The 19,089-nt window shown below is 49.3% G+C and overlaps 6 protein-coding genes across 6 annotated transcripts; 2 read left to right on the top strand and 4 right to left on the bottom strand.

Moving 5' to 3' along the window:
• Positions 1-135: 135 nt before the first annotated feature.
• N7516_003557 (chaperonin-containing T-complex alpha subunit TCP1) lies at positions 136-2,128 on the bottom strand (the record flags this gene model as incomplete). Its single annotated transcript, XM_057216277.1, has 6 exons — positions 136-519; positions 577-1,611; positions 1,674-1,778; positions 1,833-1,918; positions 1,978-2,025; positions 2,086-2,128. The coding sequence occupies 6 exons, from the start codon at positions 2,126-2,128 to the stop codon at positions 136-138; spliced, it is 1,701 nt and encodes a 566-aa protein (XP_057078160.1).
• A 133-nt stretch (positions 2,129-2,261) lies between these two features.
• Positions 2,262-4,406, top strand: N7516_003556 (proline--tRNA ligase). Its single transcript, XM_057216276.1, has 5 exons — positions 2,262-2,876; positions 2,957-3,086; positions 3,139-3,199; positions 3,252-4,312; positions 4,384-4,406. Exons 1-5 carry the CDS (start codon positions 2,358-2,360, stop codon positions 4,392-4,394), a joined length of 1,782 nt encoding a protein of 593 aa, XP_057078159.1. The 5' UTR covers positions 2,262-2,357; the 3' UTR covers positions 4,395-4,406.
• Positions 4,407-5,317: 911 nt separating this feature from the next.
• N7516_003555 (uncharacterized protein) lies at positions 5,318-7,117 on the bottom strand (the record flags this gene model as incomplete). Its single annotated transcript, XM_057216275.1, has 1 exon — positions 5,318-7,117. One exon carries the CDS (start codon positions 7,115-7,117, stop codon positions 5,318-5,320), a length of 1,800 nt encoding a protein of 599 aa, XP_057078158.1.
• Positions 7,118-9,888: 2,771 nt separating this feature from the next.
• Positions 9,889-10,896, bottom strand: N7516_003554 (3' exoribonuclease family protein; the record flags this gene model as incomplete). Its single annotated transcript, XM_057216274.1, has 2 exons — positions 9,889-10,706; positions 10,761-10,896. 2 exons carry the CDS (start codon positions 10,894-10,896, stop codon positions 9,889-9,891), a joined length of 954 nt encoding a protein of 317 aa, XP_057078157.1.
• Positions 10,897-12,862: 1,966 nt separating this feature from the next.
• Positions 12,863-16,047, bottom strand: N7516_003553 (phosphatidylethanolamine N-methyltransferase; the record flags this gene model as incomplete). The annotated part of the gene is made up of 4 exons (XM_057216273.1): positions 12,863-12,925; positions 12,990-13,080; positions 13,144-15,748; positions 15,864-16,047. 4 exons carry the CDS (start codon positions 16,045-16,047, stop codon positions 12,863-12,865), a joined length of 2,943 nt encoding a protein of 980 aa, XP_057078156.1.
• A 1,786-nt stretch (positions 16,048-17,833) lies between these two features.
• On the top strand, positions 17,834-18,915 carry nbp35 (Fe-S cluster-binding ATPase; the record flags this gene model as incomplete). Its single annotated transcript, XM_057216272.1, has 2 exons — positions 17,834-17,918; positions 17,969-18,915. The coding sequence occupies 2 exons, from the start codon at positions 17,834-17,836 to the stop codon at positions 18,913-18,915; spliced, it is 1,032 nt and encodes a 343-aa protein (XP_057078155.1).
• Positions 18,916-19,089: the final 174 nt, after the last annotated feature.

Raw genomic sequence — 19,089 nt, 5'->3', positions numbered from 1 at the left:
CATGTATCTACTTTGAGAGAAATTGGTTCATATGCAGTTGCAGCAGAAATGACAATTTACTACTGCTGATCATCTATGTCACATCATATTACTGCCTTTTTTTTTGGGATTGGGGTAGTCAAAACGAGCTTAGGCTTAGTGACCGTGGCCGTCATCCTGCGGCTGCTCGGGGTCCAGCTTGATGATCGTGTCAATGCGCATGATGGATATGCAAGCCTCCACGGCACTCTTCAGCTGCTTGACCTTGCTCATGCTGGGCTCCAGCACACCGGCCTTCAGAGTGTCATGAACCCGTCCCTTTGTCAGATCCAAACCGTAGTTGCGGTAAGTCTTCTTCTTGGCGATGGCCTTCTCCTCCTCGTTAGCGTCACCCTCCTGCACACGCTGTGACAGGGCGTGACGGACACGGAGCTGAGCAACGAGCTCAGATGAATCCTTAGCTGCGTTGACTGCCAGAGTCGTGGGAATGACAAGAAGAGACTGTGCGAACTCGCCAATAGCCAGTTGCTCACGGGAACCCTGCAATTCAAATGTTAGACACCGATATAGAAAGGAAAAGCGAACGATACTACTTACAACTGTGACTGCGAACTCCTCGAGGTAGATGTGAAGTGCGGTTTCCACGGCTCCACCGCCGGGAACAATGCTTCCGCTCTCCAAAGTGCGCTTGATGGCACAGAGAGAGTCGTGAACAGAGCGCTCCATCTCGTCCAAGCTGTACTCGTTGGCACCACGAAGGATAATGGAAGCCGCAGTGTGAATCTTGGTGCCCCTGATCAGGATACACTCGTCATCCGAGATACGCTCTTGCGAAACAGACTCGGCGTGTCCAAGGTTTGATGCCTCGAACTTCTCATCTCCGTTGAGGTCAGAGAGGGTGCTGACCATAGTGGCACCAGTGGCCCTAGCAATGCGGCGCAGGTCCTCCTTCTTACAACGACGGACTGCCATGGCTCCCTTCTCAACGAAGAGCTTGAGAACCATATCGTCGATGCCCTTAGTCGTGAGGACGACGTTGGCACCAGACTTCAGGATCATATCAACACGCTCCATAACAATGCCGGACTCCCGCTGACGGATCTTCTCCAATTGATCGGGGTCTTCCACTGTAATCTGAACGCCAAGCTTCATCCGCTCCTTCTGTAGGTTCATGTCGAGAATGGCAATCTTAGCGTCGGCCACATGGGTTGTCATAGCCTGGGAAGCAACAGTGCAGTTCAACGCGTAGCCATCCACGAGTACGGACTCGTTACCACTCTTTCCGTGGGCCTTGAGCAGGTTCACGGCCTTGACTGGGTATTTGACCTCGCCTCTCTGGTTCACTGACTTCACCTGCAGCATTGCGTCCACACACATGTTTGCAAAGAAATCGGAGTCGGAACCGATGATCTTGCTGGACATAGAAGTCTTCGCAATGTTGACCAAGCTGTCCTTTCCAATATTATCCACCTTAGTTGTAACATTTTCATTCATATACTTGACGGCTTCGCGCAGGGCAAGTCGGTATCCGCTGATGATTGTGGTAGGGTGTATACGGTTCTTCATCAACTCGTTGCCTCTCCGGAGAAGCTCAGCGGCAAACAGAACAACCGAGGTAGTACCATCTCCGACCTATTTGAGATTGATATTATCAGCATGTGTATCTGAGATACGTGTGATGTAGAGGCCCGTACCTCCTTGTCCTGTTGTTGGGCCAGATCAACGAGGATCTTGCCCGCAGGATGCTCAATATCAAGAAGAGACAGGATAGTAGCGCCATCGTTCGTCACAGTCACATCCTGTCAGATGTTAGAAGCTGCAGCCAAGCTCTGCGGGGTTTATCGTTTCCATACCCCTATGTCGTCCACCATCATCTTGTCCAAACCGGACGGACCGAAGGAAGATTTGATGACATTGGCGATCGCCTGTGTTGCCAGAACTGCAAGTAATCAGCTACCGATTCCTAAGAAAGGCAAAATCATCAATAATTCAACATACCATTCTGCTCACGGACATCAGCACCGGTGATTTTCTGCCCACCCAAGACTGTGCGAGACTGGTCAGTTTATTGCAACCGAAACGATGATCGATTAGATGAAAACCCACAGAGTGTGTCCGCATTCCGCGGCGCCTCAAAAATGCCTGCCATATTTAAAACAGACGATGTAGTATGAGCTATTCGAGTGCGATGGCAGAGCTGTCTGGCTTCGGGGGGGTGCTGTGGGCACTAAAAGTTCTGCCGGGGCGGTGTACTAGTAATTTTCGATGTCGCATCCCACTTTACGGAGGGGAGTCATACCCCGATTTCGCTTGCTTCCAATCCTATTTCCCACTCGGGTTTCCCTTTCATTGTCTAGTCATACACTCGCTTCTTCAACATGGCTAGCCAGAACCCCAGCGACAACCCCGCCTGTGAGGGCGCTGCCCCCCAGACCCTGCCTGACCGCACTCAAACCCCCGCCGATGGCGAGGCGGGTGAGTCAAAGAACGCCGCCAAAAAAGCCGCGAAGCTCGCCAAAATGAAGGCCGATAAGGCTGATAAGAAGGCCTCGAACAAGGGAGAGAAGGGCATTGGCAAGCAAGAGGCCAAGAAGGCTTCTAAGAAGAAGGTTGATGGTGCCGCTTTAATTGGTATTGATGTCTTGAAGGAGGAGGACTTCTCCGGCTGGTATCAGCAGGTTCTCACCAAGGGTGATTTGCTGGACTACTACGATGTCTCTGGTTGTTTCATTCTCAAGCCTGCGTTGTTCTTCATCTGGGAGGAGATCCAGGAGTACTTCAACAAGGCCATCAAGGGAATGGGTGTCAAGAACTGCTCCTTCCCTCTGTTCGTGTCTGAGGATGTCCTGCAGCGGGAGAAGGACCACATCGAGGGCTTTGCCGCTGAAGTCGCCTGGGTCACGCATGCGTACGCCGTCCCCCAGCCCTACAACACCTTCTTATACCTCCGCTGAACAGCACTAATATATACTTCTAGTGGCTCAACCCCCTCGAGAAGAAGATTGCCATTCGCCCTACCTCGGAGACTGTCATGTACCCCTACTATGCCAAGTGGATTCGCAGTCACCGTGACCTCCCTCTTCGTCTCAACCAGTGGAACTCAGTCGGTGCGGCCTCCGTTCTTTCTCCATGCCGATGAAATGTTACTAACATCAACAGTGAGATGGGAATTCAAGCACCCTCAACCACTACTCCGCTCGCGAGAGTTCCTCTGGCAAGAGTATGTTTCCAACCCTCTTTTCTGTTTGAAATAGCATACTAACATTGTGCAGAGGTCACACCGCTCACCTGACTGAAGGTGCTGCCCGCGATGAAGTTCTGAGCATCCTTGACTACTATGCCAAGATTTACCAGGAGCTCCTTGCCGTGCCCGTCGTTAAGGGTCAGAAGACCGAGAAAGAGAAGTTCGCTGGCGGTAACTACACTACCACTGTTGAAGGCTACATCCCCGCCACTGGCCGTGGTATCCAGGGTGGTACATCCCACGGACTCGGCCAGAACTTTAGTAAGATGTTCGGCATCACCGTTGAGGACCCAACCGCTACTGTCGATGATAAGAAGCCCCCTCTGCACGTCTGGCAGAACTCCTGGGGTCTGTCCACCCGTTCACTGGGTGTTATGGTCATGATCCACAGTGACAACAAGGGTCTGGTCCTGCCTCCTCGTGTGGCTGAGATCCAGGTCATCATCGTCCCTGTCGGTCTCACAGCCAAGACTACTGAGGAGGAGCGCGAGAAGCTCAATGCCGAGGTCGACGGTCTCGTCGCCGTCCTCGTTGCTGCCGGCGTCCGTGCCGACAGCGATAAGAGCAGCTACTCCCCTGGCTGGAAGTTCAACCAGTACGAGCTCCGCGGTGTACCTCTGCGCATTGAGTTTGGTCCCGGCGAGTCCGCCGGTCACTTTGTTACCACCGCCCGCCGTGATATCCCCGGCAAGGATGGCAAGGGCAGCATCCCCATCGCCGAGCTGGCTACTGGCGTTCCAGCTCTCCTTGAGACCATCCAGTCTGACCTGTACAACCGCGCCGACGAGCAGTTCAAGGCTCACCGCATCAAGATCACCAAGTGGGATGACTTTGTTCCTGCTCTGAACAACAAGAACATCTGTGTCATTCCCCACTGCTTGGCTGAGGATTGCGAGGACCAAATTAAGGACATGAGTGCCCGCAAGGCCGAGGAAGACTCCGGCGAGGCTGAGGATGCTAAGGCCCCCAGCATGGGTGCTAAGTCGCTCTGCATTCCTTTCGAGCAACCCGAGGGTCTTGAGCAAGGTGTCACTCCCTGCTGCAACCCCAAGTGCCAGCGTCTTGCTGAGAAGTGGTGCATGTTTGGCCGTAAGTTTCTAATCCCTGTTTTTTCTCCCCCCCACATGGTCTATGGCAAAACACTAACTATCTCAATATAGGCTCTTATTAAGATATTGCATTGCATCCGTGAAACAAACTTGAAGTATGAAACCGGCATTTTCTTCTGTGGGTCCCAAGGCGTCCCTTCAATATGTTGATTTGTCAATGTGGAGTTTTAAGGGGAGGGAAATGGCAGGTAGTGGCAATGATATTATGAAAATGAGACATGTCATTATTGCTTTTCTAAGATTTCATTATATGTTTTTTTATATACACTACCCCGTAAACTAGCACGAAGCTAATAATAAATAACACATAAATAGCACAAGATATCGCCCCTATGTTGTAGAGGATACGCCCCGATATCTGAGGGCAAAACGCGGAGCCTCTTAACCTAATAAGCAAGAGAAAACTATACAAAAAGAATAATGTACAACATAGTGAATATGATATGAATTGATCAAGGACTGTATAGAACTAGCGAGTAAGCTGAAATAGGCAACCACATACAGAGGACAAATTTCATAAGGGAAGAGACAATTTTTTGCAGAGCGAATAACAGGATATTGATACATAAATACAGGACAGAACAATCGCTACGAAGCTTTAATAATGACAAGAACTCCGGCCAAATCATGCAACCACAATATAAGAGAAGGAAATAATTGGAGGCTGGCAGGGTCTGAGATAAGACGAGAAAAGAAGAAAGGGTGAGAGATAGACTAGGGTTAATATAGACGGGATATATGGATACAAGCTGTATGAGTGTGACAAGAGAGAGAGATTGACCAGCGCCATATCAGAGGATGATTCGACAGAACCAAGAGAAAAAGAAATGATTAAAAATGATTGGACGGGCTTTTCGGAGAAAGCAAGAAGGTGTGATGAGGAAGGGAGAAAAGTCATGAGAGCATCATTATCATGCGGCAAAGTAGCGAACATCCCCGCCTGGGTTGGTTGGTAAAATCGTCCCAAAAGAACATTGATACCATCCTAGTAAGTCTCAACTGAGCGCGAACCACGCAGCTGCATGCGAGCACGAGACAACGGCGACAAACTATTCCCGTAAGGGTTGGAGGAAGCACCACGACGAACCTGCTGAGGCCAGTACATGAGTTTCTGTGCCTCGTCAGGCGAGGCAGCATCGATGACATAGCGGATGTTATTCTCGTCGACGCCTTCGATCTGCACGCGCGGCGGTGGATTCGGGCTAGGGAGGTGAATGATATCATCGTCGCTGTCTTCTTGCGAGGAATCAGTCGAAGGAGCCGAGTGAGCCTGCATGCAGTAGACTGTGCCGGGGGCCAAAGGCGGCAGCACATCAGGGCCCGAGCAGGCCATGGTGGCGAGGTTTCCTGTAGATTCCGAGCGTGCTCGTTTGCGAGATACGGAAGGGCTTGCATAGGGGCCGGTTGAGATGGGTCGTTGTTCACTGCTTGCGTGCAGTACGTCCAGGTACGTGATTGGCTCTCCGGATCCGGGGCGGGTGATTATGGGCTCTTCGTGAGGTTGGAATTCGGCCAGGAAGCCTGGGGTTGGGGCTGGGGCGTCGGTGTGTCGACGGCGAGCGGGGGAGCTGGAGACTTTCCGTAGGAGGCGGTCGTAGCCGACGCTGGTTGAGATGCTACGACGGGTTTCTGGGTTGCTCTTGTGCTTGGATGAACTCTTGTTCATGAGTCGGCTTTTCGCTGAGGGGCTTCGGTGGAGTGCGCTTGCTGATCTGTAGTCGTTGCTGAACTCGTCTTGGTCTGCGGCGGGTGTGAATGGAGGCCCTGGGGCAGGCACGGGGACGCGACGGAATGCCTCATGGGAATTGACCTCGCGGACTATGGCGTCCTGCAACGTCTCGCAAGTTGGGTGCGAGCCTTGGAGAGAATTGTAAGCCTTGCTGAAAAAGTCCATCATGTCGGAGGCTTTGAAGCGTGATGATTTGGGAGGACTGATTGGGGTGGAGACTGGGAGAGGACTGTTCATCACTTCTGCGATGTTGGGAGCCCGCTTCAATTCGCCGGTTGATGGTGTAGGTGGCTGAATGGCACGGTGTGCAATTTTGGGGCGTCCTTTGGCAGCTAACTGCGTATTGATCGAGAGACCCCGCGCATTCTTTTTGGAGCCTGGCTCTGATAGCTGTGGCGGAGGGAGTGATCTTTGTGTGCTGCGAGCTATTGTAGCAGGTGGCCGTGGCACCGAAGGAGCCTCGGCGCCATCACTATCGCCCATGGGGATAGGGATTGTAGGGCTATCAGGCAGAGGAGTGTTGCTCCACCTTCTTCCTTGTTTATATGCAGGAGGAACACCCAAGCGCTGGACAGGAGTTGGGGGTGCATCTTCTTGTGGGACAAAGTCTTCGTCCGCTGACAGACTCGGCGCAGATCGCTGGGGTCGGAGGGACTGTGATCGTGGAGACGAAGTGCCCGAGCCATCATCTGGGGAGAGCTTTGTCCGTAGATTATCTGCTGACGCCCAGGTAGGCTTCCCTGGATCCCGCTTCCTGGCTTTGCGCCGTTGGCTTTCTGGAATCCGTACTCTACCAGGCGCAGCTGGAGATGACCGAGAACTTAAATGAGACAAAGAGCGGCCAGGGCTGCTATATTTCGCAATATTTCTGTCGGCCACATCCTCTTGGTATAAAGCCGAAAGTATACCCGAGCTAGCAAGTCCATTCCGGTATTGGATCCGTAGAAAGCGGGTCATATTTCGTTCTGCGACATCTTCGTTGTATAGGCTGGCAGGAGGAGAAAGTGGTTCTGGGGCAGTTGTTTGAGTGTGCTCCGTAGAGAACAGAGCATCCATCAAGTCGATATGTCGACCATTTTTAGGTTTGGGGGCGCGAAATGAGGGCTTGGAGGTAATTGGGATTGGGAAGATGTTGGCCGTTCCAGTTGATCATGTAGATCTTCGAATTGCTTCTCGATCTGATCAAAATGATGAGCCACATCTAATGAGTGTGAATCTCTAGATGGGAAACCACCCTCAAAGTGACTTCGTGTAGGCGAGTCAACCGCCGTGTGAAAATAGGGTTGGTATGTACCACAGCCCTCGAGTCCAAGACTGGTTGCCGGACGAGAAAAGGCCTTGTCCGTCTGAAATAGTTTCTTTAATGCAACCATTTTGAAAATTTGGAAGTAGATATCAAGCGCAAAGCCGGTGCGCAATTGGAAAATGAAGGACAATAGTAGTGTAAGACGAGGATAAAGAATCAAATAGAATGTCCAAGCTAATGATCAAACGACGAGACCAGCGGGTCATAAAAGAATTGAACAAATTGATGTCATGACATCCAAAGCTCGAGGAATTGAGGACCGTCACACACGGTTCAGGTGTCACATATCATAGTGAAAGGAAAAGAAAGAAGGAACAAAAAAATCAAGATTCGCAAAGGCCCCAAAAAGGTAGAGAATAGGGCTTCCAGTATCTGTCAAAGTAGCAGTGCAGATCTATCACCGGTCTTGTGTCTTGGTCAGGGGGGAATAGCCCGGTCTTCTCCATGATATCCCTAAGATGACAGTTCCAACGCTAAAAGTTTTAAAGAATATACTTTTGTTGTCTTTTCTTTGTTTAAAAATATTTAAAAAATATATTTACGCTTTCGCTAATCTGCTCGGCAATTGCACCTTCGAATCTTTTCTCTCTCTCTTGTTCAAGTCCATTGAAGAAGATTTCTTTTTGCCCAACACTTCGTGCCTTACAAGGACGATTATGCAACAAGTGGACATGGTCTGCTTCTTGGAAAACGTTCAGACTGCATTATAGGCTGAGAGCTTAAGAGCTGCCCCATCCGAGACTGTGATCCACACGTGAAGGTTTTTTGCTTTCTTTTTTTTTGACAGGAGCCCATATTGGACGATGGGCGAGAATTCGTTTCTGGTGATTTCCCAAAAACATCCACCAGGACTCATGCGCCAATCGGCGATGTGTCGAGGGGTTCCAAGGTCTAATTATGTCGAACAAGAGAGAGTGACAGTGGATTCGATGGAGCTTCTAATTTCCGCACGAGCCGGTCATTGGTGCAACGAGGTTGATCGCCGGACTGAGAGCCGTCTACTTAGCGGGAACACACGAACCGCACATCAATTTCGGCCTCTGATTATTCAAAAAGAACTAAAGTCGCAGCCCGAACGGTATATAGCTGCCTATTTAGAAGACAAAGAAAATAAGTCAAAAGAAAAAAGCAGCTAAGAGCGGATCTCGGATTCGCTTCCGCAGTACTGGAGTACGTACTATGGAATACGTACAACATAATAGTACATAGTACGGAGTACAACATACGGAGTAGTTTGTTCGATCTCAGGGGTAAATTGCACATGAACATACTCCGTACAAGTCGATCTTTCATCTTCAACCTTGGAACCCCCCTTGGTGGAGTTCAGAATTCCTTCGAGTTCTGTTTTATAGTGAGAATCTATATAATATACTCCGTATGTTGTACTCCGTACCTTGTGCGACATATTATATGATGTACCCATATGTTTCTGTACCACGAACTCCTTAGATCCGATATCCCACGATCGATCGTTTCCGATACTTATTTTCTCGATTTCGATGGGTCTTGCACTACTCCGTAGATCGGCATGACTTGATATTAGGGGAAAGCCGAGCGTTTAACTGTCTAACGTTCAACTTTATCTACCCCTTTTTTGGGACTTTGACCGGTTTATCTTTTTTTTTTTTTTTTTTGGTTCGGAGAATAAATATGCATTCTCTTATTTAATTTAACTTATATTTTATAGTTATTGTCTGTAAGCCTACTACAAAACTGCTATAATGATGTCTTGCCCAGTGGGCGTTGGGGCAGTGATATATATCGTGTGACTGGGTGGGTATAAAAGCTGCTCTGGCTAAAGTTCAACATTTAGATATGTACGGCGTATATACGGAGTAAAATGCCTTATAATACGAAAAGCAGTCTACACATACTAGTTTTGCCTGGCAACATTAAGCTTCTTCCACTAGTTGGCGTCCATATGAGAGCGACGAAGCAATTCAGACAAGCACATTACTAGATAAAGTTAACTAACTAGTTAGTATTCGGATCCGAGTGTATACCATCGGTTCTTTGCTGGTATAGCACCCCCTTTTGTATGTAATGCTAGTCAGATTACATTGAGAGGTGTATATGTCGGTGGAACACATTGCCAGGGATATTAGATTGAAAAGCCATCCTCCGTATATGGACTTGGCCTTCTACGCAGCATGGAGCAAAGGGGTCTGATTGTCAAATTCTGACTCCACCTTCCGCATAGCCCGGTACTAGTCTAGAGGGTTCACGTCCGGCAAGAGCCCCATCAAGAAGATGGGGGTCCCTTACAACACTAGACAAGCCACAAGAAGATACAAATATAGGAAACAGGGGTGGGGCATATGAGGGGGCTATGGGCAAGGCAGACAGCTGGGTACACCCGTAGCGAAATGCTGCGTCTTCTTGCTTTTTTAGGACATCATGTAGTCCTGTGACACAGCTTCAAATTGATCGTTAAACAAGAACACCGATAAAATTAGCCTATTGCTACATCAATGATAGGAGCCTGTAAACTTCATTCATTCGTAATGTGATGTGACTATCTTTAGACTTCAGCAAAAGACTTAGTGATAGATTCCCTCACAGCCTCGGCCAAGACAGTATTAGCGCCACGAGCCGCATCGACAGCTCCGTCGATCAAAGCTTCATGACCCGTACGCCCATCGTCCTTTTCAAGAGCCGCCCTTGAGCTATCACCCTTGAGCCAGAGCTCAGTAATCTCATCACGCGCAGGCATGTATGCCACCACACAAGCTGACAGAATCGATCGATGTTCTGCTGGATCAATGTCAAGCATGAGTCGCGGAGTAGATGATGCTGACTGATTCGAGTCATCCGAGACCAGAGCAGCAACACCACCAGACACAAGATCAAGACAATCAATGTGGGCATCCGCAATGGCTGCAGAAGCTGCGGTGATACAACCGGCGAGAACGTTCATCATCCCCCATGACGCATCATGCGAGTCGGGGGCATCGCCCCACCAACGGTCATCCTCTGCTTCAATGATTGTAAGAGTGATATCCAGACCACTTTTGGGCCAGCGTTCGGCAATGATTGCGCCACGGAGGGCGGTCTCTAGATGTACACCAAGGTCACGCTCGCTGGCATCACGTATATGTCCTTTCCGCTTGCGGGCGGCGAATGGCGCGTACTTGACATGAGTGGTGAGAACAAGGTTCGGCGAGAATGCAGCAGAGCGGGGGAGTGGCTTTGGTCCGTGGACAGTGCAGGCCAGCTTTAGTGCTGAGGAGGGCGGGATCAGAGATTTGGGGTTGGAGCGGGCAGCGGCGAGGGAAGCAGATGGTTCAAATTCAAGGTATGAAGAGCCTGAGGCAGTTGGGATCAATCCTGTTTTGAGGACTAGAGGATTGATGGTTAGCTGCGATCAATAAGAAGCTTGTCGGCGATTCATACAGATTTTCCGTAATTCGGCGGGTTGGCGCTGGCGCTGGGCGCGGTTTGCGATGCCTGTCGAGGATTCTTGGAGGGATGCAAATACTGGAGGCCTTGTACCACCAGGTGGCCCATTAATACGTCTTCTATCAGCCATTTTAGGTGATTTGGCGCAATACTGAAGCTGTCGAGAGATCGCAATGGCTGCAAGTCCCAGAAACGGAAATCTTGGGAGTTTGTACTGTTTGTAGGCCCCACCGCCTAGCGCCGTTTTGCTTTTTGGCGACTTTTCTTCGATTTTTTGCTCTTCCTTTTCCTTTCTCTTCTTCACACACTCTCTCCATTCAACAGAGAAAACTCCATCTAATGTCGATGGAATTGACTCTACTTGATAGTTGATGTATCCATTACACTCTATCTATCACTAATATGCTATACGTGAGTATCCTTTAACCCCTCCAACCCTGTCTACATGATCGAGAGAGTTCCAACTCCTGTTTGGCGACAAAAAATGGGCCATGAACAAACATGCATCACCATCTGATAAAATGACAACAACTTCACCATTGTTTTGCAATATTCCACTGCTATGTACCAGGGACTAACAATTGCTTAAAGACAGGAATAAACCCTCACTTGTTTTCAAGTACATTGGGAAGTCTCAGGAAAATTTCAACTAATAAGGTAAGACAGCCTTTCCTATTTCCTTTCCCACCTGCACTCATTGTGATGAGAAAACATTTTCAGTTCTGCTTCTGCAAAAATTTTGAAGATAACAAAATACCTTACCAAAAACTCCTGATCCTTCTTGAGTCATTATCATTGTCTTTCAACCATCCTGTCAGTGACAAGAATGCTGACAAGTCAAAAAGATCTAGCTGTAATCCATATCATTGATGGCTCTACCTCTTCATTTATTCAAAAGGTACATCATTGTCTTTCTTCCACTGCTCGTCTCCCCCAGTTATAATGATGACAACCAGTCTATCCATTCAACGACCTCTTGGAGGACCGCCCCTCAGGTTGCACCCAAGCCGTACAGCATTGTGAGGAATACAGGCTTCGATCCATTGTCTTCCATCTCCCTTATACTGGACCTTTTGTGCCTTCGGGTGTGAACGGGAGGAAGGTTGTGGAGCCTGGAGGCTTTGGGTCCATCGTCGTCTGATTACGTTCTTTGCAATGCTGTCTTGTCCGCGGCATGGTACTGCTATACTTGGCTTGTGTTGGTTTCCTAATGCTGGGCTGCTTATCCGTCTTGGGTGACAGTTCGGTGCGAGGGGCCAACAGGGGATGGGATGAGTTAACCGGCTTGACTGAATACTATATATGCTTCCACTTTTGCTTGCAATTGTGAAGCTATTCGTGCTTGTTTTGCTCCTTCGGATCTCGAGGACTTTTGCTGACAGCATTCAAAGCTCTACCTAGGTCTGCACTTTAGAATACCTCAAGTATATATTTTCAATACATATGAATCATAGCACATATTTGCATCATGGAAGAACATTTTTGTAGCACGTAGTCGAGTAACCGAGTTTGAAAATGTTCATTCTGCTAAGGCTATGCCAATGCCCGGGTATATTGTCCAATGCAGGTTGGCGAGAACCGAAAGACGAAAGGTACACAGTGAATCATACGAGTCCCATGAATATAGACCCTGGTATACCTTACAAATTCTACGTCCCGTTCTCCCAACAGTCCTAGAAAGTGAAGTCAATGATCACAAGCAAAGCAATAGATTTCTCCCAAAGCTATCTATATACGACGAAGTAGAGAAGAAAAAAAGTAATTGGCCGATAGCCAAAACGTCCCCAAAAGGCAAGACATGAAAATCACAACTGTCACCCACTCAACCCCTGAAATCTAAACAACACCATCATGGGAATCATTACCCTAACCCTAGCATGACCCTTTGCATATAAGGCAAGGAAAGTAAATCAGGACAACACCTCTTGTCTTCAGAACATGATTTTTCTTAGTTGTGACAAATTTCTTTTTCTGTTGTTAGACAATTGTCGAGCGCCAAATCCACTTGGGATTGACGCGGTCGGTCGTTCAACCCAAATCATCTCTTGCCATCATATATGGCTAGGTTGAACGTATCAGGAACTTGCCTCGGGGATTCATTCTTTGCTCTCCTCAAGTGGTGTCGTCGTTCCATTGGATCTTGACATGCTGTAGGGAGCCTGCATCATCGACGAGTTAGCTTTGGTCCAACAACCAAATTCTAGGCGGCATTTTGATACTTACAAGAACCTTCTTGGCATTGCAGATTCTCCAAGCTAGATTCCGCACGTTGCCATCGGCCTTGACAACCTCAGCTGCTAACTCAATACCGAACCTGCGTCACGGGGGTCAGAATATGATATATGATTGGAAGAATCATCAAGCAGGGAAAACTTACATCTGATGAACAGCAAAAACAACACGCTTGGCAAACTTGCCATCTCGTTCCACAAGGCTACCGAACTGCTCATCGACAGTCTCCGGAGCGATTTCAGGATCACGATCGAAACAGTTCCGAACGACGGGCAACAAGGCATTCTCAACAGCCGATTCCACGAAAGAATCGCCATCGGAAATAGTTTCATCCTCATCTGATCGACGAATACGAATCTCAAATGGTCTCGAGATAGCCATGACATTGTGCATACCGTTGTGGTGGTAGCGAAGTTCGAAGACACCCTGGGTCCAGAAGAGCTTGTCACCAGAAACAAGGATCTCACCAGAAGCGAACTCGCAGGGCTCTTGGCCTTGACGCTCGGGCGACTGGATAACAACATCACTAGCGAGGATACCCTTTTCACAGGTCGAGTTGTCATATGCGCCTTCGTTGGTTGCGACCCAGCGGCCTTGTGATGACACACGAGTGACCTCTCGCGATGTATTGTCTGTGACCCGGTAAAGGCCAATCCAATCCTTCTTGCTGTGGTGCAACGGAGCAGTCCATTTGACCTTGATCGGGGCGCCATATTCAAATGTCAAGTCCTTGAGATCACCCCGGCGGTCTAGGGGCATGCGTGCGTTTGCACCTTCACGGCCCTTGTTCTTTTCGCTTTCCTCGAAGGACAGAGCACTGGTACCTTCAACCGACAGAGAATAATCGCGGACGTCGAATCCAGCGAGGTCCGCATCAATTCGGGAGATGGTGACGCGAGCGGGGTACTTCTGGAAGAGCGCAGTGGTATCCTTAACAAAGGTGTTGACTCCCGCGGCGAGTTTGGGTCGGGCGTTGTCAAGCATTTCCTCGATGAACTCGAAGGAGTCATCGAACATCTTGTCCACACTTCCGTGCAATTGCTTGAGAGAGGGTGGCAGGGACCGCTTCAAACTCTTAACAAGACCTGCATCCTGGCGAAGGCTACGACCGTACAGCTTCTGCATGTGAGGCCGTTCGACGAATTGAATGAAAGCCAGACTCAGGATGTGGCTCAGCAAGGCAAGGAAGGTGACGGCTCCGCTACTGGTGATGAGAACAGCACCCCACACGCCTGCGAGACCTAGAACGCGCTCTGGGTTGTTGAGGAAGCGGTAAATGCCGTTGTAGGTGAGCTTTGGGGAGTCATCGAAGAAAAAGTCCCCGTAGAACCAGCCAAATTCACCCAGAGACTCGTAGATGCTGACCGAGGTCCAGATTTGCAGACTGATCAGGCCAGCTCCGAGTACATGTCGGAACAGAACCAGACCATAGCCCCAATCGGTCGGAAATGTGTACATCTTCCACACGGCAGCAATAAAGCTCGAGTAACATAAGATCATACTGAGATGATAAGTACCCTTCCATTGGTTCCACGCTTCCTGCGGCGTGTCGCCATACTTGACGAAGTGCCTTGTCCAAGATTTGGTGTTGGATTGGTTCCGAAGGATATACCCAATGCCTACGGAATACCATATTCTGGAAATGGCAGCGAGGACCACAAACAGAAACTGATACCATGGTGTAGATGGTGTCAAAGCCGTAATAGAGAATACAAGAAGCTGAACCAGCATGATCGAGGAATCCGTGGTTCTATACAAATCCAGGTTGTGCAGTCCAAGGAGGTTGTGGACGGGCTGCGGCGGCTTGGCCGAATACGAAGGTGTCGCGTTGGGAGCCTGGTCTTCAGACGGAGTTGGCGCTGTCGGAGTATCTAGATCAGTGGGCAAGCTGGAAGAAGAATCTGCACATGCAGAGTAGCGCTTTCTGGGTGGTGGCGGATTATAAGTTTTGTCGATGTGCGGGTTCTCCACGAGGACGAGGAAAACGAATTGTGCTGCATGGGCAATGATTGAGATGAGCAACACTTTATAGCTAGCTGCCATCAGAGAGATTCCGTAGTAGCCCGCATAGCCAACCGAGTACATGGGATGGGGTGCCATTTCGAATACGCCATCGAAAGTCAGTTCTTGGTCAATGAGGTAGAAGAAATCACCCCAATACCAGGCATAGTCCTTGACCACTCGATGGGCATCTAGTTTGACCCAGAGGTTAAACAGCACTAACACGATACCTGCAGACCACCGGAGAACAGCCATGAGAATGCTCTCGTCAAGGGGTTGGTGGCCACAAGCTATCGCGAAAAGGCAGTAGGAAGTAAAGTCACACATGAGGATCAAGTCCACCAGACGTCTAAATACAAGCCAAGTGTTGTATTCAATTGGAGCATTGTCGAACGAGTAATCCTGTGGGATCTTGGTCTCCAGTTCCCGTTTGATCCAATTATACAAGTTAGGGTGGGGGTTTCCCCCGGTGGCTGGATTGACAAACACCTTTGTCTTCTCGGCCCATCGAATTAGTGTCTTGTGGTGCGACTGATTGTGAAGTAGCCACCCAATTCCTGCATTGTAAGCCAGGCGCCAGAAGAGGTAGGTGGCTGCAAAGACCGGGATTTTGGCTCCCGCGGGCAGTGCCCAGAGAAACAGAATATGACCCGCCAATAGAATCAACACCACAAGATCACCAAAATTCTTTGGCTCGGAAGGCAAAAGCAGTTGGGAGACCATGTCATGAGTCTGAGGGACTGTAAACACTATAAAGATACATCGGACTCGGTTAGGAGCGGGCTTTCGACAAAACACAAAGGGAGGGGTGCATCCAGTTAAGTGCTATATGCAATTTCAAATATAATTAAGACACAAGCTTACCTGTCCCATCGGGAGTTCTCCCAAAGGTCTTCAATTCTTTGCCATCTTTGCCCTCTTTATCTTTGATCTCCACTTCCCCAGTGGCTGTTAAAGCCTCGCGACCGACTGTTGAATCGACGCGTATATTTCTCTCACGTAGCCCATCAATATCTTGATGGGCCCCTGTTGAAAGGCCTTGATCCATGGTGAGCCACTTTACAAGGGTGTTGAGAGAGAGGAAACTGTTGAGAGGGAATGTGACGACAGAAGCATGTGATAATCGAAAAAGCGGAACTATGCTTAGTCAGTGGGGTAACTTCCAAGAACAGCTTATATTTGTCCTCCTTTGTGTTTGTCCTGACAATAGAAGCTCTCTCTCTCTCTCTCTTTTTTTCAGAAAGACAAAGAGAAGAATTGAGCGAGGAGACCAATTATTATTTATATCAATCCCGAGCAAAGAGTGGAGCCACTGAGACTGGAGGTCTCTTAAGAAGATGCGGGCCTCCGAATGGAGCGGAAGGGAAAAGAAATGGGGGGGGGACTCTGATCAACCAACGCCAAGTGGCTTTAGTTCGCTTCTTCGTGGGTTGTTGGGAAAACCCCTCTGATTCAATTTCGAATGGGCTTTTGTGTCTATTCATTCCTCCGTCGCCCATGAATATGCAACACCGATCAACAGCGGGGTGTCGTGCAGTGCGGCAAGTGCGGGCTGTCAAAGTTATGCCAATGGCACATACCGTGTACACTTACCACCTGCATACAACAATATGATATGCGCATTTCCCTTTGAGCTCGAGCCTATATAAAAATGCATTGTGATCGTGTCCGCATATTCCACAAATGGGATGATCCACAGCCAGTGGAGTGGTACTTGGCATCATCCAATCCAACTCCCTGGTTGATCAGGGCCACAACTGAAACTCCTTATTACGACAGGCGCCGTTGATATCAATGCGTTGAAAGATTGATAATGGATACTCATAATAGTGAACCGTCGACCTCACTGGGTGGGATTTACTACTCCGTACCCACATATGTATATACGAGAGGTGATCCAATCTAAGCTGCAGCCCAGTAACCCCGCTTCTTGTCCTCACAGCATGTCGGCGGCCTTTCAGTCTGTTTCACTGGGCCACGTCTATCCTACTGCAGTGGAGGCGCTAGATCAAGACTCTGGTCCCCTGTTAAGTGCTGACAGGGCCCGGGATTATTTTACCCCCGTGGGGTGATTGGTTGAGTAGTCTTCATGGGTAGGAGTTGCATACCCAAAATGTAGTTTAACCCGCCTCGACCTGGATAGGCGTATAAATTCGTGACAGGTCTAGTTCTTCGGGGGTTGGATCTATAAGTTCCTTTCCAGCACGACTAGGTCCGCAAATATGTACCGACCTTCTCCCGTTGTAAGAAGTGATCCGAGCCCGATCAAGCAACAAGTCACGTATCCCATACCGTTCCTCTCCGCTGACCATGCATGTAGTATGGTGCTGCGGGAGCACTTCGAAGCTTCAACCAACACTCACTCGGCCATGATCCTAACTGCCTCGCCGATGCCAGTCAGTATACTGCAACTGCAAATACACTAAAATAAGAAGATCTGACTGGCTTGGCAAATAAGAGATAGTTATATAGTTAGTTATAGTTATAGTGGTTTGTTAAGAGGTCTGGTTCTCCAGCCATGCTTTATTCTCTAATTAATTTATCTCTTTATTGTATGATATACCCAGTACTCTCCAGTATTTCATAGCTTCAGCTAGGATATTGACCATATCAAAGTAAATATTTTCACTCACGACTTTCATACTCCAAGGGCTCCGACACCGCAGATGTGCCTTGCCCCGCCAATCGCAGCGGGTTTTTAGTCATCCCCGCTTATCAAGCATCAATCCGCCACCGGGCGTTGAATTTCTCTCTCTTGCGACTGCGTAGCATTTATCCTCTTATTTTCCGTCGCTTGCTCTCACCTACCTTGCCACACAGAGCATCAATCTAAAATGGCGCCCTACGTGGAGGAGTTCGCCGAGGCGTCTCTAGCAGTGTCGTCCAAGGCACCTCCCAATCTTGTCGCTCCCGAACCAGGTACGCATGCGCGGAATCATTGACACAATCCACACACTAACCCCACGCAGAACACTGTCCAGGCCCTGAATCCGAGAAAGCTGGACAAGGCGATGCCTGTGCCGGTTGCCCAAACCAACAGATCTGCGCCACCGCGCCCAAAGGCCCCGACCCCGACATCTCAATCATCACCGAACGACTCTCCCAGATACGACACAAGATCCTGGTCCTCTCTGGAAAGGGAGGAGTCGGCAAATCTACGTTCTCAACCCTCCTCGCGCATGGCTTCGCCTCCAACCCAGACTCTACCGTCGGTATCATGGACACCGATATCTGCGGGCCGTCGATCCCCAAGATGATGGGCGTGGAGTCGGAGACTATTCACATTAGCAACGCCGGCTGGAGTCCCGTCTGGGTTACAGATAACCTGGGAGCGATGAGCGTGCAGTTCATGTTACCCAACCGGGACGATGCGGTGATCTGGCGCGGGCCCAAAAAGAACGGACTGATCAAGCAATTCCTCAAGGACGTGGACTGGGGCGAGCTGGATTACCTGATTGTCGATACACCTCCCGGTACCTCCGACGAGCATCTGTCTGTCAACTCTTTACTGAAGGAGTCTGGCGTTGACGGTGCCGTGGTCGTGACTACCCCGCAGGAGGTCTCATTGCTGGATGTTCGCAAGGAGGTCGACTTCTGCCGCAAGGCCGGCATTAAGGTATTGGGCTTGGTAGAGAACATGTCTGGATTTGTCTGCCCTAACTGCACCCACGAATCGCAAATATTCCGAGCGACAACCGGCGGCGGTCGCCGGCTGGCGAAGAAAATGGGCATTCCTTTCCTAGGTGCTGTCCCTCTGGATCCGCGCGTTGGCATGGCGTGCGACTTTGGCGAGAGCTTTGTGGATAACTTCCCGGATAGTCCCGCATCCAAGGCAATCAAGCGCGTCGTGCGCATGGTAGGACAAGCGGTTGGGGAGAATCCGGATGATGTTCTCCCAGAGGATGTGATTGATTAAAGTGCTTTCTTTTTGGCTTATTTACACAGCGCGGTGCATATGGATTTCTGCGAAATACCTCGGCGTTTGGGACATACATAGCATGAACTATGACTTGATACGATTGGCCAAAATGGCAAATGAACACATGCATATTCACCATAAATTCGGATTCACATCTCTCAAGTGTTCACT

This window comes from Penicillium verrucosum (genome assembly GCF_028828655.1).
Source record: "Penicillium verrucosum strain IBT 35672 chromosome Unknown utg000001l_segment0_segment0, whole genome shotgun sequence".
Taxonomy (NCBI): Eukaryota; Fungi; Ascomycota; class Eurotiomycetes; order Eurotiales; family Aspergillaceae; genus Penicillium; species Penicillium verrucosum.
Note: the sequence above shows the minus strand (reverse complement) of the source record. Positions and strands in the feature narration are given on the sequence as shown.